The 25,761-nt window shown below is 41.1% G+C and overlaps 1 protein-coding gene across 2 annotated transcripts in view; it reads left to right on the top strand.

The window, feature by feature from the left end:
• The window catches only part of LOC140066978 (unconventional myosin-If-like), a 255,331-nt gene that overhangs the window by 82,890 nt on the left and 146,680 nt on the right, over positions 1 to 25,761 (top strand). For both annotated transcript variants that reach the window (XM_072113886.1, XM_072113887.1), the window contains 6 exons: positions 11,051 to 11,145; positions 18,475 to 18,562; positions 22,326 to 22,415; positions 22,736 to 22,867; positions 23,002 to 23,136; positions 23,251 to 23,383. In XM_072113886.1, the coding sequence (XP_071969987.1) occupies positions 11,051 to 11,145; positions 18,475 to 18,562; positions 22,326 to 22,415; positions 22,736 to 22,867; positions 23,002 to 23,136; positions 23,251 to 23,383 (673 nt within the window). The remainder of the gene's footprint in view (positions 1 to 11,050; positions 11,146 to 18,474; positions 18,563 to 22,325; positions 22,416 to 22,735; positions 22,868 to 23,001; positions 23,137 to 23,250; positions 23,384 to 25,761) is intronic.

The following is a 25,761-nucleotide window of genomic DNA, read 5'->3' as shown; positions in this document are numbered from 1 at the left end:
GCAGCAAGTCCAACCCGCTTTGCGGCGGGCTCTGGTGAAAACCGGGTACCACTTAGACTCCGGTCCCAGGTAGTGGCTTGTGCCATCATCCGCAGTGGTTCAGAGGATTCACAACCTCTAACCCTGACAATCATATTAACCGTTCATGGGACCTTCATAGTGGAGTACCCACCTCACCAGAGATCAATTGGTGATCCATATAATAAACTTACTTCAGAACTTAATGAATATTATTGGTCAGCAATTAATAACATTTTGGCCAGAAACATTTGATCTAATTACTGCCTGCTAGTTACTGACAGGAGCTCTTTTCTTATCCACATATTAATGCTCTATTCTCACTGACCAGGACTAGGTAGAAAAACACAATATTCTCTGACAAGACTTCAGAACTAGGAAGGAAGGGGTGTGGCTTGGTCACTGAGCAAGATGAAAATTTTTTAGGGGAGAGCTTCGGCTCAAGCCAGGGAAATAAAATCACCTGAAAGGCAATTTACTTTAATTAGCTATCTGAAGGTGTAGCTGATGCTTTACCTTGTCCCCCAGGCTAATCTCCATTTGTCATGCTTCCTGGTAACCATGGGAAACCTCATAGAACAGCTAAAGATGATATGAGGCTTGCTGGGAATGGCCTTAGTAGAGGAGGGCAGCAAAATAGGACCTTGATTGATGTCACAAGCATGTGATGAGTCACATGCTTCAGGTCGCCAAATTACATGCTGCCCTGACTCTTCCATAAACATTAGGGATAACCCTGGTAATGTTTCCTTATCTAAAATACTCCTGCTAGAGCAAATGAACAAACAAAGGGTAAAACAAATTACAATATACTCTTTGAAAAAAGATCATCTAAGAAATCTTTTACTCCAAAGATACACTTGTGCATTAAAAAAGATGAAAACTAAATACTACTCCCAAAATCAGAAAGAAGGCAATAAATAACCAAGAATGGTCAGAGTATATACAAAAACAGTCACAATACATGTAACAGTATCAGATAACTCTGCCACACCTAGAAAAATAAGCCCTTACACATGTATTCCAATATGATCTGACACTGTCCATCCAATATAAACTATGAATAAAGCAATTTCTATCATAGAGAACTATAAAGGGCAACAGCTGTACTAGGGACAACTGACCGGGCATATCTTGTTGATTGTATTTTGAGCATGTATTAATACCTTTTGTTCATTTGTCTTTGAACTGGAACTGGAACTGGAAGTTGGCCTTATTTTCTTTTTGTCATAATGTGAAAACTTATAAAACTAGGTAGGAAAGCACAATTTTTTTCTGTGACAATAACAATTCTGCATCGGGTATGTTATCTTCACTGACAACACTTTTCTGAACCAGGTAGATAAACAAAATTTTCTCTGACAGGAGCAACTTTGCAAACAAGGATGATTTATGACATTTTTGCAGTGGAATACTAGACAGAGAAAAGATCTTCAAGAAGCAGTTCATGCTAATAATCAGTTCTGGTCTTTATACAGGATTCTAAAGAAATGCTTGCAATCAATAAGAATTTCCCTGCTCTGAATACCTTCTAGCTCCATCCTGCCTCAAACACACCAGCAACCACGATCTGTAACTTAGGGAAACTCCCGTGGACACCCACTTACCAAGATTGCAGAAACTATATCAGTCTTACTGGTTTTAGCTATCTGTGGCCATCTCAGGCCCAACTGACCATCTGGGTAACTTGCCAACCCCAATTCAGCCACAGAGTGGCACAATGACGAAGTTTGAAACGAAATTGAAGTTTGAAATTAATTTGAAGTTGAAATTTTCAATTTAAATTTGAATTTGAAGATTACAGGCGCCACATGCATCATACATTACAATTTTCCTGAAAATATCATGTCTTTGCCAAAAAGGAACTGCAAAGGTGGCACCAGCAGCAGCAGCATTAGGTCAGAGAGTGGCACAATAAATTCTTTAGCTGGCAGCAACATGGTAGGCCACAGAGTGGCACAATGACAAATTCTTAAGGTCGCAACAATATGGTAAGGAGTGTTGAGGTGGCAAACAATTCCGGTCCCTGTTAAAGAAGGTGGGAGGCAGATGGAGCAACTGGCAGCAGATATTTGGCATCAGACGGGTGGCAGCATCAGAATAGTGGCTGAGGCAGGTAGTTAGAATCCAGACTCATTTCTCAACATTTGGGGGAGGCGTCATGGCTGATCTGATCTAAGTTGTTGAAATCCTGCCCGATCCAAGCCTGATTCATTTTGACAAAGGTCAGTCTCTCCACATTGCGGGTGGACAAGCAGGTTCTCCTTGGGGTAACGATGGCCCCCACTGCACTGAACACCTGCTCTGATGCTACACTACTGGCCGGGCAAGTTGCGGCCACGCATCAAGTTTGGCTTCCCAGTAATCCAGAGGACCCTCTACCTAGGCTGGTAAAGTGGTGTCCAAGTAGGCCACCACGTGCTGATGCAGGGTCTGCTCCATGTCCTGCTGCTGCTAGTGGTGGCTACCCTCCTCAGTAGGCGGGTCAAGGAAGCTGCTCATTAAGGACTCCAGACCTAAACTGATGCTGATGGAGCTGCTACTGCTCCTACCCACCCCCCCCCACCCCCCCCCCATCTTCCCACAGCAGCTGTGGCAGTAGTACGTGAGCGATCACTGCCAGGAATCCCCCGGTCAAACCTGACACAGGATGGACAATGGTGCACAAAGGCAGCGGACAACTACCTTTTCAGTATTTCTCTATAGTACGCCAGTTTTTCCTCCCTCTCGGCTGCTGGAAAAAAGTCACCCATTTTTGACCAGTACCGAGGGTCCAAGAGGGTGGAGAGCCAAAACTCATCCCTATGCCGGATGTTGACTATTCGGCTGTCACTAGTTAGGCAAAGCAGCATGCTGAGGGCCATCTGTGCAAGAGACTCTGAGGGACTCCTGGCCTCCATCTCCACTGTATACTGCAATGGTGCTTCTACCTTCACCTGATGCTCCTGCTCCTCCTCTCTTGTCACCTGAATGAAAAAAACACTGATTTCACCAGACTCTGCTTGTGCTCCAATGTCCTCCTCCTCCTCCTTCAGTTCGCCTCCACCAGACTCATGTTGCCATGAAATGTAGCCGCCACTTCTCCAGTGCCCTGATCAGACAGATTTTGCAGCATTAGTTCCAGGACAAGAAGCTGTGGAATGACGTTATTAACCCTGTAGTCCTGCCGAGTGCCAAATAACGTGGCCTCTTCAAAGTGCTTGATCAAACGGCAAATGTTCCTCCCATTCTCTGTCACCATGGTTCCGATTTTCAGTTGTCACGGAGAAAGCCACAGACCCACGACGTGGAGCAGTTCCTTCCCTGTCTGACTCTGTTCGCCCAGGTAAACCAGGTGTAGAACTGCGTGACACTACTGTGCCCTGCACATGTGGTAAGATGGAGCAGTACTTAGACTTGTGGAGGCTGAGGTGGTGGTGGAGAAGGAGGAGTTTGACAATGTGGAGGAGAATGCATGTCTCTTGTTCAAGTTGTTGGTGTGGCGGTGCGGGTAGCACATTCACCCACTGGGCCATAAAGGACATGTACTGGCCCTGACCGTAGTTACAGCTCTACACGTCCGCACTGCCGTGCACCTTGGAAGAAACCGATAAGCTCAAGGATTGGCCCACCTTCTGTTCTACATATTCTGAAGGGCTGGCACTGCCTTTTTGGAATATAATTTTTGGCTTGGAACTCTCCACCTTAGTTTGGCACAAGCCATTAGTTCTCTGAAGGGTGCAGAGTCCACGACTTAGAAAAGTAAGGAACTGCAATACCAACAACTTGGACCGGAACATGGTCAGCTTCTGCACCTTAGGATGGCTGAATTCATACAGTTGTCTCTTTCTAATCGTCGCATGCAACGACTTCTGTCACCATGCGTAGCGAGGACTAGGAGCATCTGGACTGGAAAATTATATCAAAGTCAAACAGCTCCCTTCGGCAGAGGTGCTGGAGCCTTGCTGAAATGGCATGTGTACCACTAGGTGCTGCTGCTGCGGTGGCAGGATGGCCCTCCACATCTGTACTATATTTCTCCCAGGCCATTGGATGGTGACGCTGCATATGTTGACGCAGGGCCATGGTGCCAACGTTAGCTCCCCGGCCACACTTAACTTTCTGCCCGTAGATTGTACATATACACACGCCCTCCTCCTAAGGATGTCTTAACAAAAAACTGCCACACCGCCGAAGTGGTGCTTTTACTGCCACCACGCTGCACTACTAACACGCTGCCTCGCTGAGCCCCTGTGCCACTGATAACTTGGACCTGCAAAGTGGGGTTTGTACCCCACACTGTTTGGCTCCCGTCCTCGCACTGCTGCCACCCAGCTGACTCACGGCCACAGTAGCGACTTGCTTCCTGCTTTGCTGCCTGACACCCAAGCTGACACCCTCTTATCCTGGCGATGATGATGAGTTTGTCCCCGCTGTATAGTGGCGCTGAGCCCAGACTACCTAGTAGATCTCTGGCTGAGGGAAATTAACAGGACAGAGGCAGGTTGAGGACAAGTGAGCGCCACTGACCTTCTCCTGGGCCATGCCAACTAAGTGTCTGACGAACCTACGGACTCTTGGCTGGGGTTGTCAGATGTCATCTGGGAGGAAGTGGATGACAGAGTCAACCAATCGACAACCCTTGAGTTGTTTATCAACACACTGCCGTTAGATGACAATGGCAGTTTTGGCCTCACAGAGTCACCCATGCCCCGATGTCCCCTTACTGTGCTGTGACCTGTGCCTGCTCCACCTGCCACCTCTCTGTGTGACATATTGGTTAATAAACTATGTTGATTTGACATAGTTCTACTTTATCTACCAGAAAAACTTGAAATTTGGAGTATACTGAAGCACAAGAACTGACACCCTGGGATACGAGCAGAAATCACTACAGAAAGAATGTAGATTTTACACAGATTTCGTCCTATTGCCTTCACCAACAAAAAAGAACTGCTATTTGAGGTATACAGATCCCCCAAAAGGAACACCCTTGGAGCAAAAATCACTACAGCAGCTGCAAGCAGCTGGAAGCTACAGGCAGCACATGCAGTGTGAAGTGCCGAGATTGGAAATGGCTGCATGTTTTTATAGGGCTGTGTGACATCACATAAGCCTGCCGGTCGCTGATAGGCTTACAGGTCTGCACATGTGATCGAGGGTGTTCCTTTCTCCTTCCCAGAGTTATCTGCCCCATGTAACACGTTGTGCTCGCGCCCATTTTGGTAATAAAAGGAGGAGGAAAAAAAAACTTAGTTCCCACGAATCACCGTATACTTCGGATTCGTGATGAATTGAAGTTTCCTGAAATTCTAACCGAAATCTGATTTGTTAGAATCTATTCGCCCATCTCTAGTTGCTAGTATTTTGCCTAACATTAGAGACACCCATGAGTGCCAGTAATGCCAAGTCTATAAATATGGACACTTAAACACCTCTATAAGGGGGCCGAGTCTAAAGCATATGCATAAAAAAAATAAACTATTGATACCTGCAGTTTAACAGCCATTAGCAATATGTGGCACTTTTGCATTTATTGAACCTGTGTTGCTTCACATTTGTGGCTTTAAAGTCTGTTTGACACCATGGTGAAAAGCAGGAAGAAAAAGAGCTGTCTTAAACTGACCATATTTTTTTTTCTGCAAGAATTTTTTTCCTCAAAAGATTACTGATGTATTTTAGGATGTATTACTGTCAGAACCTTTTCTACGGTAGCACTTGAATCCCTAGGAGGCAGCTAAAATCCCTTGGAGATCTCACATAGAGAAAAAGGTGGCTGAACTTACTACAGTTTATAATGATGTGGTGGCTGGCATAAATTATCTGGAGGGCGAATTTCTCAAAGCCAAGATAGCTTACATTGAGAAAAGATCTCAAAGGAATAACCTTTATTTTCATTCCATTCCAGAAATTGTCAAACCAGAGACCCTGGAGGACTTCATGACTATTTTCCATAGGTCTTACCGGAAGCCACTGAGACAGATCTTTGTATTGACATAGTTCAAAGGTTACCCAAACCTAAATATCTTCTTCCATCTACTCCACGAGATGTCATTGCCGTATACATTTTTACCATATCAAAAAATAGCTGCTTGTTTTAAGGAAATTGCAGAATACTCAGACCTCTCAGCTGCTACCTTAGCTAGAAGGAAAGACTTCCAACGCAGCATCACCATCTTGAGAGCCCATAGTATCCAGTATTGGTGGTTTCCTGTTAAGGCCATTGTGACCAGAAATGGAGGGAAATCTGTAATCAACTCAATCGAGGAGGCTATCTGGCTATGCAAGTTGTGGGATCTCCTGGATGACAACAATGACTCTCTTCTTCAAAAGCCTCATCTATTGGAAGATTTGTCCCGAGGCGCGCCTCACAATAAAACAAGCTACATGTGTCTACAGTGCCAAGCTTCAGGACTTTTGGTGACTAGAGCCTTTGGTTAACTTTATTATTGATGTTAGCACTGTTATGCCCACCATGGGCATTTCATTGCATGTTCGAATTGACTCAGCCTTCGTTTTTGTCTATGTGGTAAATATGACCGTTTAATCATATGTTCACTTTGTTGCTTCATCCTTTTATGGATGTATTGTTTATTATTTTCCTTTTCCCAGGCATTCCACAAAACACTTCCTACTTGATTGTTGGTGTATTCGAGCACAGCAACAGGATCTCCAAGTCTGGGGGCCCCACTTTGCCTTTCAATAGCAAATCATTGGTCTTAAACCCCTTAAATTCAACTCACTGAATGTAAAAAAAAGTTAAACTTGCCCTATAAAAGATTCATGGTCTGGGAAGAAACACGCAAAAGCCACACAGACATCATCTGACTGCTTTTAGAGGGCAGATTTATTGGACTTTTTTTTTGGTGCCATTACACACACAAATGATCCTATTTTGTATATATTGAGCTTTTTACCACCACATATGTTTTATAAAAAGTAAACACATTAGCTTGTGTAAGTGAAAATCTTTTTTCAAAAAACCTTGCTTTGGCCTCTAAATTTTTATTTTTAGAAGGGGTTAAAAAAGTAAACCCACCCCATAGCTTGTTACCCAATTTCTCTAGAATGCAGTAATATCTCACTTGTGATCACAAACTGCTTTATGGGCACACTGCGGGACTTGGAAGGGAAGTAGCTTCTGTTAGCGGATTTTGCTCAAACAGATTTCAGGTGCTATGTTGCATTGACTGAGCCCATAAATAGTAGGGCAGTTAAAACCTCCAAAGAGTTTAGCTATTTTAAAAACTAGACTATTCAAGGAATAGAGTAACACTATTATTGGGGTCGCAGTATCCTGTTATATCCAAAATTGTATTCTGTAATTGATTTTTACTTTTTTGTGTTTTATACACCAAATAGCATTAGCTATATTTGGATCCCATTTATATAGCTTCTTTATATAGCAGTGTTATGTTTTTCTTATTTTGTTGATTGAGCGGTTTTTGAGCTTATTTTTTACAGGACTAGTGGTACTTTTTATTGGTATCATGCAGGTGTAAATGTGACTGTTTCACCACTTTTTATGTTTTTTTTTTTGGTGATTGTTGCTGCTTTTTAAATTTATTCTTTTTAAGATGTTCACCTTACCAGTTCAGTAAAGATTTTATTTCATTGTACAGGATGTTGTGAACGTGAAGATACCCAATATGTACTGCTTATGTGGTGATTTTGACTTTAATGTGTTGGGGATTTTTACACTATATGAGGCATTTAGGGGACTTTTATTATGCATTAAGGTAAATTTTATTTTAAACTTTATTTTTTCCTTTTTCTTTGACACTTTATTTTTTGCCCCCCTCTGGGACTGATATATGGCAGTGTATTATGTCAGCAAATGTATAGGCTGACTGCTGCACTGTTGGGTCTGACCAAGCAGTCACTTAGACAAGGCAATCTGGGAGCCCTTCACTGTACACCAGGGACAATTGGCACCACCATACTCACCGCACAGGAGGGGGCGGTGATCACTGGGTGGAGAGGTAGGTAACCCTTTAGGTGCTGCAGTTTTTAGGCTTCTGCAGTCAATCAAACAACTTCATGCTTTTTTCCCGAACACGGACCAAATAATGACGTGTGTACGGGCTCTGGGTCCATGGGTGCTGGACCCCTGGAAAATCTTTACAGATCCAAATATTGCAGATCGGCTATGCTGATCACTAGTTTTGTGCCGCAGCTTTCTTTTGGCTCCTGCACATGGCAATGGTTTCCACAGCCCTGCACATGAACCAACTACAAGGGCCGCAAATGATACAGCAGGTCCAATGTGTGCTGGAGGGCTATGCATGTGACTTCCAAGGGTATTTCAATACACCAGAACGTTTTGGGGGGTTCATAGCTAATGGGGTTAATACATATGCACATACCAATTTTCATCTTTTTTTATTTCCAAAAATTGATACATTTTGTGAACATGTATCATATACAATTCAGATTTAAAAAATACATTAAAACACAGCTTGTAATGGAACAAAATAGGTAAAAAGCCAAAGGGTTTTACCACAAATTACTGTATTTATGGCTGCCTGAAGCAGTTGGGGGAAATAATAGATTAAATTCACTTTAATGAACGAGATGAAACCTCTCTAATAGCGTAAAAAAAAATTACTGAGTAATCTGAGTATTAAAATTTAGCTTTTATTCACAGTTGCATTAAAAATAGTTTTATTACAAAAACACCCAAATTGTAATGTGTCTTGCCTTCACCAAATAAAAGCAACTATCAAGGCACTGGTGCCAGCGTGTTCTAGCCAGGAACACTATTATGATCCCAAGTCAGGATAACTAGGTGTATAACAGGAGATCATGTGCTGGCTTATGCTTGCCCTAAGTCCCAAAGCTGACTGCATAAATACTACTTGCCTAACCTGGACTGGCTAATCACGAGCACTATCTCACATTGATACACATACAGATAATCTAGATGACCCAACACCTTTCTAGTAATCAACAACTGCCATCAGGGGTCAATATTGTATTGATATCGATAACAATATTGATTTCGATAACAGATAAATTTGTATTTGAAAAGACAAAGCAAGCAGCGTGGGCTCCCGCTGCCGCATTGATATCAGCGTCACGGGATATGGAAGACGCCAGGTATTTAAGTTTTAAGCCCCTCCTAGGGTGTGTGTACTCACCCTCCATATTATTCAATCAATGCTAAAGAGCCGTCCATCTGTATGGCAGTGTCCCTGGCCCACCCACGCTAGTTCGCGGGGGACACGCACCCTATGACGAACAAGGAGGTCCATGGTCATGTGACCGAAAAAGCTCATACTTTACGATACACAGGAACGCCCCACAGTAATGCAGAGGCATCCCGTATCCATGGTAACAGGGGTCATCAGGCAGATGAACCCACATGACACCACAGGTATCAGACCGATAGAGAGGACAGGGGTAGGCACATTTGAAGCCATAAAGAGGAAATAGATAGCAATATCATACCAGGAAACGGGGGTTCACAGTTCGGCACAAACAACCAAAACCTGGATAGAGGCATAATAAATAGGACGGCCGTGTGAGTCGCTGGTCCAAGGCAATCCACGGGTCAGACAATAATATGATACAATTCCGTTATAATTGAGCCCCATATATGTTGGCACTTATAGTGGAAATCTATCTGAAATGAATGCATATTATGCAAAGATCTTGACATAAATGTTCAATGAAGCTGGAAAAAGCCACTGGGCCTCTTTCCAGAGGATAAGATTATCCCAATTAACCCCTCTTGGGGGGTCTTATCCATTCTATGGCCTGAAAACGTACTGTTTTATAGTTACCATTGTGCTTAGCCCATAAGTGTTTAGCAATAGGGGTATCGTTACCATTCATAATGTCTCTCATGTGGCCCCCAATGCAGGTCTTGAATGGGCTAATAGTCTTGCCCGCATAATTTAGGGGACAACCACACGTTAGGAGATAAACCACCCCTGCAGTAAGACATGTGACATGATCTCTGAAGGCCGATGGATGTGTTCCAGGTAACTGTGGCCCAGTCAATCTTTTAGATTTTTTTTCCTCGTTTGTAGGTCACCGTGGCCACCTCAGAGATATGTTCCCTGATGTCCTCATCTGACCTAAGTATTCTCTAATATTTGTTCATTACCTGTTTAATTATTACATTTTGTGATACCAGCCACTGCAGTTTTCGGTTTGGTCATCAAGAAATGTTCCCTATTAGCAATCCTTGCCTGCAGTTCCGCCTCCTTAATTATCGATTTGGGAAGCCCCGATTGATGAAATGTTTCTCCATGTCTTTATGGATGTTGCTGCAGTTTCTGCGGAAACCCAGAAACTGCCTTCGAGGAACCCCACATTTCCAAGGGGGTTGGATGGCAACTTTCCCACCTAAGCAGGATATTGGTGGCCGTCTGCCTACGATGGACCTTGGTTTGTATTGTGCTATCCTGTTGTAAATTGATAGCCAAATCCAGAAAGGTCAGTGATGACTGACTTATTTCACTGGTAAAGAATAACCCAAATTGTTGGTATTAAGGGCTGAAACAAAGTCATGAATTTTTAAATTCTGCGGTTTTTCTGAATCCATTGGGTTGTCCGACGGCCACGCCTCATGATTTCTGTTGCGTGAAAGCCGATGAGCCACAATCCGATCGTGTGCGCCAAAATCCTGGGGCAATTCGGTGCAAATCGGAAATATTCAGGAAAACACCACGAAAGTGCGGTGTTCGGACCCTTAGTAAATGAGCCCCAATATGTTTTGTGCCTGCCACTGGAGCAGCTCATGTTCTATTGGATTTTAAATCTGTGAATGGTCCTACACCTTCTGGGGTGTTGGCCTCATCCCACAGCTCTTTCAACATATCAAAGCTCCTTAGATCCTCAGGGGGAAAAAATAGACAAAGACAATTATAATATCATTATATATTTTCATTATAATATATCATGTATTTACATATCTCCTGCAGATTACACATTGCTGTACATATGTACATATTATAATACCATTTCATAAACTTGTATAACTGTTTTCTCAGTTCTTATTGTGTACCATTCATGTACCATTTCATAAACATGTGTTTTTTCTCAGGCTCAGTATGAGAATCCCCCTCATATCTATGCATTGACAGATAACATGTATCGCAATATGCTAATCGATGGTGAGAACCAATGTGTCATTATCAGGTGAGTGTATGATGGATTTCATTCAGTAAATTGGTACTGTTAGGTGGAGTCTCATTTCTATAGTACTGTATATGTCCTCACCCATTTCGGTCCACACCTGCTTTTGGCTTCAGAAACTGCATCAGAGAAACTGAACTTAGAAACGCATTCTTAGGCCTCATGCACACTAACCTTATGGCGGCTGTGATCTGGATAAAAAAATTGTCACTAGATCACTGCCCCCATAGAGATTTGTGGCATCATTAAAGGACAACAGTTTAGTGAAGGTAGATGTGTCCTAGTAACGTTGTTCCTTAGAACTTCCCTTATTAGGACTCTATATCCAGCGAAATATATAGTTATAAAAGTTATGCAAATTTGTTTTTTATTGTATGCAGAAATTTTGTAAAACATAAATCCCCATACTCACACCAAAAACAAAAAGTCAAAAATCAATTACAAAATTGATGCTTTTCTACTCCCCCACTCCCAAAAAATATGATATGTTTTTAACAATAGGGGATACCAAGCCCCAAATAGTATTGCTGTATATTGCAGCAAATGCTTACCGGTAACACACACGCTTGGTGCTAGGGCCGCCATCTTGCCAAGGATCATAGCTCCCTGTGACGTCAACAGGCGATAAATAAATGAGTGTAAGCTATTGACCAATGAGTTGGCTGTAGTGTGATTGGAGAGGTGCTTCTACCTGACCAGGAGAAAAAAAAATCCCTGGACAGGGAGGAACATGAGGTCTAAGGTTAGATTCCAGTCCTAGCCGGTCTGGTCTTTGAGCACAATGTCCAATCTGTAGAGACAGAGTGAACAGTGAGAGAGACAGTGTCAAAACACCTTCAGTACTGACACTTAACCCAATCCCAGGACCAGAGTCAGGAGACTCAAATCAAGAGCAGCAGCTTCCACAGCTTGGACACAGCCCCATCCCAGCCTGCATCTAATACCAGGCTGGTGCACTATTCCTCCCACTCTTCCCAACCACTCCAGTACCAGATCGTCTGTTAACTGTTTATGCCCATTGCCAGCTACCTGTTCAATAAAGAACTGTGAGTTAATTTGCACAACGTTGCTGCTGTCTGATCCCTGGATATGGCTGTCTACCACCACGGGCTTCCCCATCCATTACAGACACTCGGGGGTTGCCCCAGGGAGAACCAGAGCATCAGCCTCTCCCTCCATATTTCTTGCACACACCACCTGCTGGAGACCTGCCAGGCTGTAGCACAGCCCTCTGGTCCCCATACCAAGCATTGTGACATCAGCGCATCCTAGGCCGCAATAGCCAGCCACTCCAGTATTCTGGGCCCCGGCTGCCTCCAGGTCCCAAGAAAAGGCTAGGCCTTAGTGGGGGGGATGTTGCAGATCCCTAATAGGATAAAAAAACAAAACTGTTTCCACCTACCAAATAACAGCCCCCAACTGGGCTGCGTGTCTTAGATTCAGTCCAACTGGGTTAAAACCAGGAGAGGATTTCAAAACAAAATAACTAACCAGAGATAAACCTAAACAAAATCCAAGCTGAATTCACAACAAGAAGTCAGAAAACCCAGCCAATGTCTGTGTGAATACTGCTGCCCTGGAGTATTGGTTTCCAGCGAAACATACACTGACAACCTCCAGCATACTCATAGTTGTTTTATAAGTTGAAAAGAATGAGGTGAGAAAACAGCACTGAGGATATTATCCCTTTCCTCACCCCAGCGAGCCTTCTGCCAACTGGAGACATAACACTTTAAAAATCTGAAACAGTCCCATTTAAACCACTCAAAACCATACATTCTGTGGATATTTTAACCAGTTGTAACCAAGCATTCAACTGTTAGCTTTGGCAAAGAGGACACATAGACTTACAGTGACTGTTTTAGCAGATACTGAGACTTTTTTATTTAGTTGAATACTTTTTAAAAACAAAATACTTCAATATAACTTTCTGATTTAAAGGAAATCTACCAATTGTTTTTATGCATTGTGAACCAAACATACATTGAGAATGCTGTAGCTACACTGATGCAGAAACATATTTTGCTTAATCCCTGAACCGAGGGACCTTGGGAAAGCTGGGTGAAGACTGGCTTCACTAAATAAAAGAGCTGCCTGAACTGTCCAGGCAGGACTAATCAACCTAAGCTGGATCACTCATGCACAGCAGCTGGGGGTTGGTGCAGTGATTGATTACTTCTGCCTGTTAGGGACAACATAGTGATGACATACTCTCAGCTTATGCTGGGCAGGACCAGGCTGGAGCAGTGCATAATTAGGGTGAGGAGAGCGCTGGGACAGCCACAAAAGTGACAGAGCCTCATTATCATAATTGTATAGTTGTTTTTTCAGAAAAATTATACCTAATTATACCTATTCTAAACACTATGGGGCACATTTACTAAAAACAGTGCAAACTGCAGAGTGCACCAGATTCAGGATTTCTGGCGCATGCTCTTCATGAATCTGGCACTCTCTGCTCCGACAGATGCACCGCTTTTTTTTTAGGTGCATCTTTAACACCTTTGGTACTGAGCAACTTTCAAAGCAAAAATTTGAGGCGCAGACCCCTCTTAAATACTTCTAAAAGAATGTGCAAAGTCTGACAGAAAACTGGCACACAGCTCTTAGTGAATGTGCCCCTATATTGTCCAATGTTTTATACACCAGGTATGGATTCACCACTAGGTGGAGTTTGATAAAGTTACCATTGAACTCAATGGAAGCTTTACACATATCTTTACACTGAGCACCCTTAGTGACAGCTGCATGATACAGTGGATCAATGTAAACATACATAAAAGGAGTTCATTACAGGCCTCTCTCCCTCAAAGCCCCCATAACATTTGCAAATATGTGCTGTAAGTCACAATGAAAAATAACTTCATTTTTATAAAAGGAACATCATATGTAAAGCATTGTAAATTAATGTATTAAGAGCTTGTCAGGCTTGCGGGTTGTGGATCCACTGGACCACTGCAGACGATGACTCAAGCCACTACCTGGGACCGGAGTCTAAGTGGTACCCGGTTTTCACCAGAGCCCACCGCAAAGCGGGTTAGACAAGCTGCGGTGTGGTACCACCAGGTCGTTCCTCAGGCGTGACTTGTCTGCAGTGGCGGCCAAGGTTGAGGTACAAGTCCAGGCACAGGGTCAGGGCAGGCGGAAGAGATTCAACGTCAGAGTTCAATCCGGGGTCAGCAACAGGAGGTCCAAGCAGAAGGGTACGGGAACACAGCACACAGGACAGCAGCACGGAGGATCACTGGTACACAGGAACACGGAGGAGCTCAGGTAACACAGGAACACAGAGGGACACAGGAACGCAGGAGACACAGGAACGCAGGCTAATTGCAGTAAAGCTTTCTCTCAGGCTGAGGCACAAAGATCCGGCAGGGCTTGCAGGAAGAGGCAGGCTTATATAGAATTGGGCAATATGGCCAGCGCCAATTAATGGCGTGCTGGCCCTTTAAATCCGGAGAAGGAGCCGCGCGCGCCCTAGCAGTCGGGGATGCACGCGCACCGCGGAGGGGAGCGAGCCGGGACAGGTGAGACGCGCTGGCGGGGGCAGAGCAGCACGGGTGAGCCAGCGACCCGCGATATGGGTCGCGGGACCACCCATGACAAAGCTTTATGTATGGAGAATGTAAAATTATAAACGTATCCACATGAATACATATTAATGTGGGTAAGGGCTAAACACACTCATCCACAGCCATACACTGTGCAACATCCCCCAAGGTGGGCCTTTTCATGGCTTAGGGGCAGCTGGAGCCTTAGGTACCTGAGTCACAGTGCTGGGTACAAGGGAACAGAGGCCTTATCCACAGCCTGGTAGGTCTCTGGCAGGTGGAAGGTACAAGAAATGGAGGGAGAGTCTGAAGAGTCTGAACAGCAGTAACATCAACTGGGTCAAGATGGTAAAATGATATAGTTTCACAGGAGATGCTCACAGGCTGGTAAGGGTAGCTTCAGGCTGGAGAGGATGGTTGGCTACTCAGCAGCAGGATGGGACAGACTCCTGACGGTAGATGTCTGCTTAGGGGCCTGGTCTCCAGACAGGCCAAGTGTGTCTGGGCAGCATGCCACAGACACTTCTGCTTCTCAGTCTATCCTGGGCATTAAGAGCTAAGAGAGCCAAAAGAGAGAGAGAGAGAGAGAGAGAGAGAGAGAGAACCTTCCACCCTAAAGGATTATAGAACCTTTGGGAGTGCCCAACTCAGGTGGATCATCCAACCAGCACCTCTTTGCAATGTAACAATAACGGTGCATGTGATTGGTCATCATGAATACACATTCTTTCTTCGGAAGATGCTTAACAGCTGCTGTAGCAAATATGCATTGCTTAGAGAAGGACATGCCACATTAACCCCTTAATGACCGCCCTATCAGGATTCTACGGCGGTGCATCAGAAGATGATTTCGGGACACCGGGTCTCGCTGGTGCTGGTGTTGGGCTTTGATGTCACAGCCCAGACTTGGCACTAATACTCGGGAATGGAAAAAACTCTGATCCCAGGTGTTTAACCCCTTACATGCCTGGTCAAGTGTATCAAGTGGATCAGACCCCCTAGGTGTGCTTACCGGGGATCCGATCGATTCTGCCGCGGCCCCGGGTTCCGGCGAGTGCCCAAAGGCTCCCGGGTCCTCTTCTCGCCGGGTTCCTCCTTCCTGGCAGGACCCGTCTGTAAGTAATTGAGCATGCTCAGTTACTTGCATAGTACACTGCAATACAAGTGTATTGGAGTGTAAGGGCTTGAACAGGCGATCGGATGAAGGCTTGTTCAAGCCCAAATATGGAATGTTTAAAAAATTTAACAAAAAAAGTAAAAATCATTTTATAATAATAATTAAATAAATAAAAGTCCCATAATCTCCCCAGTTGCACATAAAATGCAAATAAAGTATATAAAACACAAAAACACCAAAAAACTTACATAATTGGTATCACTGTTTCCAAATTAAACTGTACAATAAATCTAAATCAATACTAAACCCGCTCGGTGAACGACGTAAAAAAAAAACACACAAAAAACTTCCTGTATAGTACAATTTTTCATCCAACACCATCACAAAAAATGTTTTAAAAAGTGATCAAAAAAAGTTATGTACTTTAATATGATAAGACTGAAAAGAAAAACTCTTTTCGCAAAAAATAAGCCCTCAACCAGATCTGACAACAGAAAAATACAGAATTTATGGCCCCGGAAAGTTGTCAATAGTAAAAACAAGGCGATTTTCTAAAATATAGGTTTTGCTCTGTAAAATTGAGCAAAGATAAGAAAAACTATATAAATGAGGTATCACTGTAATCGTAGTGAATCAGAGAATAAAGATATAATATTAGTTTTACGTTGTAATCAGTGGGGGGGGGGGAGTGCTAAAAATCCAAAATATGAATGTATGATTTTGTTTGTGTCCCCCTTTAAATAGTTAATAAAATCTCATGAATAACCTATAGACTCCCAAAATGAATTCTTTTTACAAGTGTTTCTCACCCCGCAAATAATAAGCCCTCATATGTCAACATTACCAAAAAATTTAAAATTTTATTGCCTGTACAATACAAATCTGCTGTGAATAGCACTGCTTTGATCCTAGCCCAGCCTTGCGCCAGTTCAGAAGTTTACCACCCCATATGGGGTATCAGTACACTCGGGAGAAATTGGGCATCAAACATTGCAGAGCGTTTCATCATTTTATTCATTATGAAACTGTCAGTTTTGGCCTAAATTAATGTATTTTCCCAAAAATTCTAAAGTTTCTAAATCGCAAGTTCATATTGTTTAAACCCACATGAAACACTTAAAGGGTTAATAGACTTAATAAAAGTTGTTTTACATACGTTGAGGGGTGAAGTTTCTAAAGTGGGGTAATTTATGGGGTTTTACTATTATTTAGGCCTTTCAAAGTCACTTGAAAGCTGAGTTGTCCCTCAAAATTTGAGTTTTGGCAATTTTCATGAAAATGAGAAAAATTGCACCTAAAGTTCTGCGCCTCATAACATCCTAGAAAAAGGTGAGGACACATAAAATATCATCCAACATAAAGCAGACATTCGGAAAATATTAATTATCTAGCTTTTTGGGTAGTTTTATTTCCTCTCTGGAAAGCGGAACATTCCAAACTTCGAAAATGAAGAAATTTTACACACTTTTGCCAAAATTTTATTTTTTTTCAGAACAAAATGCAAAACTTATCACTTAAATTTTACAACTAACATGAAGTACAATGGGGGTCATTTACTAAGGGCCCGATTCGCGTTTTCCTGACGTGTTACCCGAATATTTCCGATTTGCGCCGATTGTACCTGAATTGCCCCGGGATTTTGGCGCACATGATCGGATTGTGGCGCATCGGCGCTGGCATGCACGCGACGGAAATAGGGGGGTGTGGCCGAACGAAAACCGACATATTCGGAAAAACCGCCGCATTTAAAAAACCAAAATGTGTCGCTTGGGAAGCGCTTACCTTCACCTGGTCCAGCTCTGTGTATTCCGGCGCGTTCAGATGATTTTCAGCGCAGCAGCGCCACCTGGTGGACGGCGGAGGAACTACCTCCGCCGCTGGATCGTGAATGGGCCGGGTAAGTAAATCTGCCCCAATGTGTCACGGGAAAACAATCTCAAAATCACCTGAATATGTTAAAGTGTTCCGAAGTTCTAACCAATTATCAATCGAGTCTGGTCATTGAGCTGAAAACTAGTGTCGGTAATAAGGGGTTAAAGGTGTTGTCCTATGGAACCTATACAGATTGCAGAATTAGTGGGCCCTACTTCTCCTACATCTAGAAGGTATCAAAGGTTCCCACTATTGTAAAATATCCTGGGTGGAATGTTACAACTGAAAGTAAAAATCTGAAATATTTATGTGAAATTAGTGATTGACCACTTCAGTCACTCCAGAATTTACTACAGTATATCATAACTTACTGTAATGCAGTAAATTTGATTTTTGTGGCTGTGGTCAGTGTCTTAAAATGCAGCTGGGCACACAGACCAGTTTTATCATGCATAATACAGTTATCAGAAACTGGACTTAGGCCTCATACACACAGCCACGTGCTGAAGCAGTCCACAAACAGGAATGTTTCGGCCAGGTGAGGATGGAAGTTCTGAGTGCCACATACCCCTCCCATCTCCACTGGAGCCGTGAGGCTATAATTTGTACCGTTTTTGCCTTGCTTAGTCACTCTGTTTTGAGAAACTATGTGCTCACTGCATCTTGACCATGCACCATAGACCTCTCATTACTCCTCTCATCACTCCTCATTATATCGGACACTATAATTATCATGAAATGTAGCCTGTTAACCTTAGAAAATGTTAATTATTGTTTTTTTTTTTATTTCAGTGGTGAAAGTGGTGCAGGGAAAACTGTGGCGGCTAAATACATCATGGGCTATATATCGAAAGTGTCAGGAGGAGGTGGAAAAGTACAGGTATCCTGAATATATCATATATAATATTTCTTCACCTGTAAATGTGTATTTTAGCATTTTTATTATTTATTTATGTCTTTATAGAGAACCATTAATTACCTGGTGCTGTAAGGTATTTACATACATTACATTAAGACAAGAACAAATTCAAGTACAAAATACAAAAGCTACAGAGATCTGAAACAAGTGAAAGAAGGGCTCTGCCTATGTGGGCTCCCAATCTATATGGGAGGGTAGGTGAATAAAAAAGGTTAGGAAGTATAGCAGTGCAGTTAATAAGTGTTAATAGGCAGTCCTGAACAGGTGGGTTTTCAGGTTAAGTTTGAAACGTTTAGAGTAGGTTGGTCCATGACGGGGGACAGAAGTAATAATGTGAATATGTTTTTCAAATAACATTTAGGAAGCATAAGATGATTTATTATTTTTTTTAATTATTATTTATTTAATTACAAAATGAGTCCTTTTGTTCACTTCTGGTCTAACAATGGTATAATTCAGTTTGTGTGCCAAGAGTAGCACTTAGGAGAATGCAAGGTAAGACCAAGGTCTAGCAAAAGTTAAATAGTTACAACTAGCAGGTGTGAAAAAATGGGCGAAGGGACAGAGAAAGGATCAGAAATTCTCCAGAAATCAGCGGGGAATTAGATATGCATTCACACCTACCAATATAAAAACATAAAAGGTGCAGAGAAAAAAACTTATTGCTAGAGATGACTGGGACTTCTGGTGCTGAATTAAACAGACATACCAGAGTATGAGAAATTAGTGATGGCGAGATCAGGGGAAAGCGATAAGCATAAGATGACAATGTTGATAATAGAGTGAAAGGTCATATTCTATAATGCTGCATTCTGGTATAATTCAGTTTGTGTACTTAAGAGTTGCACATAGGAGGATGCAATGTTAGACCAATTTAATACAACTTTATTGAATACAGTAAAGCTAAGGTCTGGCTAGACTTCAAATACAATGAAAGTGAATAGGGTCAAAAAGTTAAATTATATTAAATTCAAGTCTATAAAAATGTGCCAGATTTCATTGCAGATTTTTGGTGCAAATATATAAGATAATTCAAAATTACCTGCCATGATGCTTTTTTAGAAATATACGCATTAGTTTAGCTAACAATATACACAGTATTCAGAGGAAATAGTAATTAATTCCATAATTTCACTGGTGCAAGAAAAAAATGTGGATGTCCATGTTGGCAACTGTCTAAATATTAGGAAAATTCAGATAATCCAGCACTTGCTGATAGATAAAAATCACACTTTTTTTTCTTGTTGATTATAGTAGGAGTGAGTAAATGTTTCAAACTAGGCAATAGGTCCTTAGTCATGGTCAAAGTGTATTTGGTAGGAAAAAAACACGGTATCAAAGGATATCTACCACCAGTAATCTGACCTAATTATGCTGCACATTCCATCTAGGGGATGGGGGACTGCGTTTTACAAGTTTTCTTTAATAACAAAATATTAACTTTATAAAACAGAGGGAGGCGCTCTGGCTGACGGCGCTGGGCGCCTCTCGGCTTCCCGGGCCCTTTAATTTATGCACGCCCCACTGCAAGCCTCCCCCTGCTCCTGCCCGGGGAATTAGAATCCGGGTGGTGACATCAGAGCCGGGACGTGGAGAGAGTGAGACATGTGCTCTCTCCTAGTTTCCCAGGCCAGGAGCAGCGGGGTCGTGCATAAATTAAAAGCTGGGGAAGCTGAGAGGCGCTAGGGAGCATCAGCCTCCTTCTGTTTTACAGAGTTCATATTGTGTTATTAAAAATGCCATAAAACTTGTAAAAAAAACAGTGCCCCCCATCCCCTAGATGGAACTAGCAGCCTTATTAGGACACTCTACCATCAGTAATCTGTACCTGCACCATACAGTTCTGTACCCGGGGAAAAGATAGGACAGTGATGGCTAACCTTTTAGAGACAGAGTGCCCAAACTACAACCAAAACCCACCTATAAGTGCTGACATGACAATTTAAGCAGTAATTTATTGATTCCTGCTTTATCACAGGTTTCAATTGTATTGGAATCCTGAGGACACCAATACAATTGAATGAAGATGGAGAAATCTGGATTGTAGCTTACCTTCAGGGTCCCCTGAAGAGGAAGAATCGGGAGACCCAGAGCAGGAATTCTAATGAAAATCCATCTCTATCCCCACCTTCTTGTTCCTCCTGTAGTCCTGGCAGCCAAGGATGTTTCTATAAAATAGCGCTGAGCATGGCACATCCTGGGCTGTCTTGGACTGCAGGAGGAAGCCTTGAGTCCTATCTGGCAAAATTTATGCTGGGGTGAAGGCCTGGGTGCCCACAGAAAGGGCTCTGAGCGCCACCTCCGGCACCAGTGCCATAGGTTCGCCACCACTGAGATAGGACATGTCCTATCGCTCCCCTATTACGACACTGTGCGCCATGTATCTCTATGGAGAGGGGAAGGGGCAAGCAGAGCTCTCCCCCTCCTCCTCTCCCGTGCGCTGCCGTGTGCCTGCCATGTTACAGCGGGCTCACATTCGTGTGAATTTGCCTTTATGCTGATGCTTACTGTTACCAGACAATCTGTTACATGTTTTCCTCTAGCATGAAAGTAATCATTTGTAACAACTTTGATAAGTTGTAGGATTTTTTTGGTTTCTTTCACGATTTGAAACATGTAGGTTTCTTTCCTACTAGGATGTTTTTACATTATTAAATTCCTTCCCGTCAATGTCCTTTTTCCATTTTTTTTGTTTCCATTTTTTGCTCTCCTCCTTTAAAAATCCAGAACTTTTTTGACTTTTCTCTTTACGGACGTATATGTTTGCCTTGTACTGAGAAGTGGGAAACAAATTCCAAATGCAGTGAAATTAACCAAAAATTGCCTTTGCAGTTTTTTGTGGATAATGTTTTTAAGGTTTTCAAGGTGTACTCCTTGTGGCACCTCCTCTCTATTCTTTGGGTTGGTATGTTCTAAGGTTGTAAAGTTTTATGATGTTTTAAAAATGTTAATAGATTTTTAAAAATTAAAACCTTTTGTACAAAAACTATTTTTACGTTTGGCCATATTCTGAAGTGATTTGGACATTTGGGCGCTATATTCCATGACAAAGTTCACCGCCAGGAATAAATGTTTTTATATTTTGACACATCAAAATACCTAACATGTTTGTTTATTTTTTCAGTTCTAGGTAAAGTGGGTAATTTGAAATGTAAATTTTTTTTTTAATTTTTACATTTTCACTTACTGTATTTGTAGACCCCTCGGGTACTTTACAATACAGTAGTATTGCAGTGTATGGTGTTTTTGCTGACTCCGATAGCACACTGTACAGATGGAGTCTTTTACAGATGGTGTTGGATATTCACTTCTTGATGACGACACAGATAGCAATAATCCCCTTCTATATGGTGGCACCCATGCTTTGCCAGCACCATTTAAGAGGTGAACACCAGCAATCGGTGGTGTTACCAGATTTTTTTGAAGCCCTCCTCAAACACACTTAACATTACTGAGACATACTCGTAGGTATCATGTTAAGGTGTTCAGGTCAGCAACATAGTAAACACAAAGCATGGTAGCTTTATCCAGTCACCCTGGAACCCATAAAGTTTCTTTTACCTACATATCAACCACTAAACCTTGATTTATATGAATTTATATTAAGAAACATTATATTTATATGAATTTATATTAAGACACCTGGAAATTAAACAGAATTTCTTTAAATCTTATCAAACATAATCCGATATAAAATAATTTATTTATCTGTGTTACTTTTCAGCATGTAAAAGACATAATTCTGCAATCTAATCCTCTCCTTGAAGCATTTGGTAATGCTAAAACGGTCCGAAACAACAATTCAAGTCGATTTGTAAGTCATAGAAGATCTCTATTTTAATGATGTAGTTAACCAAAATGTACAATCTTAGCAATTAGGTTAACAAATGATCTGCCAGCAGACAACTGCAAGTGCTCTTGTTCTCCTACTGATTCACTGTCATCTTCTTCAGTTGCAATTTACCTTTTCATTTACAATGTTTCATGTTTATTTCTAACAACCAATAATGAACATATTGTAAATATATGTTTGAAATCAGCCTCATAATGTAGCCATGTACAGTATGTGCATATATATTGCAATAAGCTGTACATGAATACACATTTCTCTATGCCACTTTCTGCTTGTGACAGGGTAAATATTTTGAGATACAGTTCAGTCGAGGGGGAGAGCCTGATGGAGGTAAAATATCAAACTTTCTACTGGAAAAATCCCGTGTTGTCAATCAAAATGAGAACGAGAGGAACTTTCATGTTTTTTATCAGGTAAACATAATATTATGCTTGTACTGAAGTGGAATGTTTTCCATATTCGTACCTTTATACCCATATCATAAGAAAAACTTGTGCAGTGTAGAAGATAACAGAATTCAATGTGAACCCTTTATTCTTTTTAACAGATAATAGAAGGAGCATCAATGGAACAAAAGCAAAACCTGGGCATCATGTCTGCTGATTACTATTTTTACATGAATCAGTCAGAAACCTATAAAGTTGAAGGGACTGATGATAGAAATGATTTCCATGAGACAATGGTAAGTTGTTTCAGTGTGTTCCATTTAGGAAACTATATAAAATATATATTTGAAATGAAAGAGATGCAAATTAGTTTTTAATCTAATACATGTTTTGATCATTGCTTATCCTAGAATGCCATGCAAGTTATTGGTATTACTTGGGAACAGCAGCAGCTGGTCCTTCAAATAGCAGCAGGAATATTGCATCTTGGGAATATCAGCTTTCAAGAGCAGGGAAATTATGCTATGATAGAGTCTGCTGACCGTGAGTAATATTTTTTATGTTTTTACTATTTTCTTCTTTATAATAGACCTGAAAAACATACACTGAAGGTCAGTAGATGCATTAGCTCATATAACACACATGCACCAAAGGTCTGCCTGAAGGGGCTCAAAATATTGGCCCCTTCAGGCAGACCTCGAGAAGTGTTCTGACATCTTAACCTAGTATTACTTATCACCACAGTAAAAATTTACACGACATGTTGGTTCATAACCACCAACAAGATTTACCCCTACAACGGCATCATGACTACCCCCAAAATTATTCAATGTTAATCTAAATTAATCTAAATTATTAATCTATGTTATCTGACAAATGTTCATTTTACCCACATCTAGTCAAACAAAAATCATTCCTCAATCATCTGGATGGCAAAAGATACAATATCGGGCAATGTATAAATGTAATCTATGGGGCCTTACAGTGGGGAAAAAAGTATTTAGTCAGCCAACAATTTTCTCCTACTTAACCCCTTATCACCGACACTAGTTTTCAGCTCAATGACCAGACTCGATTTTTCAAATCTGCCCTATGTCACGATAATTGGTTATAACTTCAGAATGCTTTAACATATCCAGGTGATTTTGAGACTGTTTTCTCATGACACATTGTACTTCATGTTCGTTGTAAAGTTTAAGTGATAAGTTTTGCGTTTCGGTCTGAAAAAAAGTAAAAATTTGGCATAAGCTCGTAAAAATTCTTCATTTTCCAAGTTTGAAATGTTCTGCTTTCCAGACAGGAAATAAAACTACCCAAAAAGCATGATAATTACCATTTACGGAATGTCTTCTTTATGTTGAGATGGTATTTTATGCGTCCTCTCATTTTTCTAGGTTGTTATGAGGTGCAGAACTTTAGGTGCAATTTTTCTCATTTTCATGAAAATTGCCAAACCTCACATTTTGAGGGACAACTCAGCTTCCAAGTGACTTTGAAAGACCTAAATAATAGTAAAACCACATAAATTACCCCACTATAAAAACGTCACCCCTCATCATATGTAAAACAACTTCTATTAAGTCTATTAACCCTTTAAGTGTTTCACATGGGTTAAAACAATATGGACTTGTGATTTAGAAACTTTAGATTTTTTTGGAAAATACATTAATTTAGGCCAAAACTGACAGTTTCATAATAAATAAAATGATGAAACGCTCTGCAACGTTTGACGCCCAATTTCTCCCGAGTGTACTGATACCCCATATGTGGTGGTAAACTGCTGTATGGGAGCACGGACAGGCATAGAATGAAAGCAGCGTTATTAACAGCAGATTTGTATTGTCACATTGTACAAGCTATACATTTTTATTTTTTTTGGTATTATTTGGGCTTATTATTTACGGGATTAGATACAATGTATATATAATTCATTTTGGGGGTCTATAGCTTATTCATGAGATTTTATTAACTATTTCAAGCAAAGTTTTTCTTATCTTTGCTCAATTTTACTGAGCAAAACCAATATTGGAGAAATTGCATTGTTTTTACTATTGACAACTTTTCAGGGCCATAACTTCTGTATTTTTCTGTTGTCAGATCTGGTTGAGGGCTTATTTTTTACAAAAAGAGTTCTTTTCAGTCGTATTATATTAGGGAATGTAACTTTTTTTGATCACTTTTTAGAACATTTTTTTTATGGCGTTTGATGGAAAATTATATATTACTAGAAGTTTTTCGTGTTTTTTTAACGTCGTTCACCGTGTGGGTTCAATATTGATTTAGATTTATTGTACAGATTAATATGGACGCGGTGATACCATATATGTACGTTTTCTTGTGTTTTATATACTTTATTTGCATTTTATGTGTAACAGGGGAGATTATGGGACTTTTATTTTATTTATTTATTTTTAATTTTATTTATAAATTTTTCATATACATATTTAACAAACCATCAGTAATATCAAGCAGAATTGAAGAATAAAATATTATAAGCTTCGCAAAAAGAGGCATGCAATGCCTAATTATAGGTTCTATTGCGATACATATTATCATTTCGACGTGTACACATATACATATTTAGTTTAGTCATCCAGACCAACTTACTAATACATATTTCTGCTTTCTATTTATTACATACCATACATACCATACATACATGCCCATTGCGTCTCTGAAAGAGGCCCAATATCTTCTTCCCACTTTCTTTTACTACTTTGGTACAAACCATCATAAAAGTTTATCGAAATAAATCTATATATTTTTTTCCCCCTTTTATTTTCCCAAGAAATTCCACCACGTGACTCATGTCTATTTTTAAATAGTGCCTTCTGCTTATAGTTTTAATTCTATGAAATAATTGAATGTAGTGAAAATAGTGTTTCTCCTCTATTTTATACAACTCCTTAATCATATTGAAC

The sequence above is a fragment of the Engystomops pustulosus genome, chromosome 1, assembly GCF_040894005.1.
Source record: "Engystomops pustulosus chromosome 1, aEngPut4.maternal, whole genome shotgun sequence".
In the NCBI taxonomy this organism is placed as follows: Eukaryota; Metazoa; Chordata; class Amphibia; order Anura; family Leptodactylidae; genus Engystomops; species Engystomops pustulosus.
Note: the sequence above shows the minus strand (reverse complement) of the source record. Positions and strands in the feature narration are given on the sequence as shown.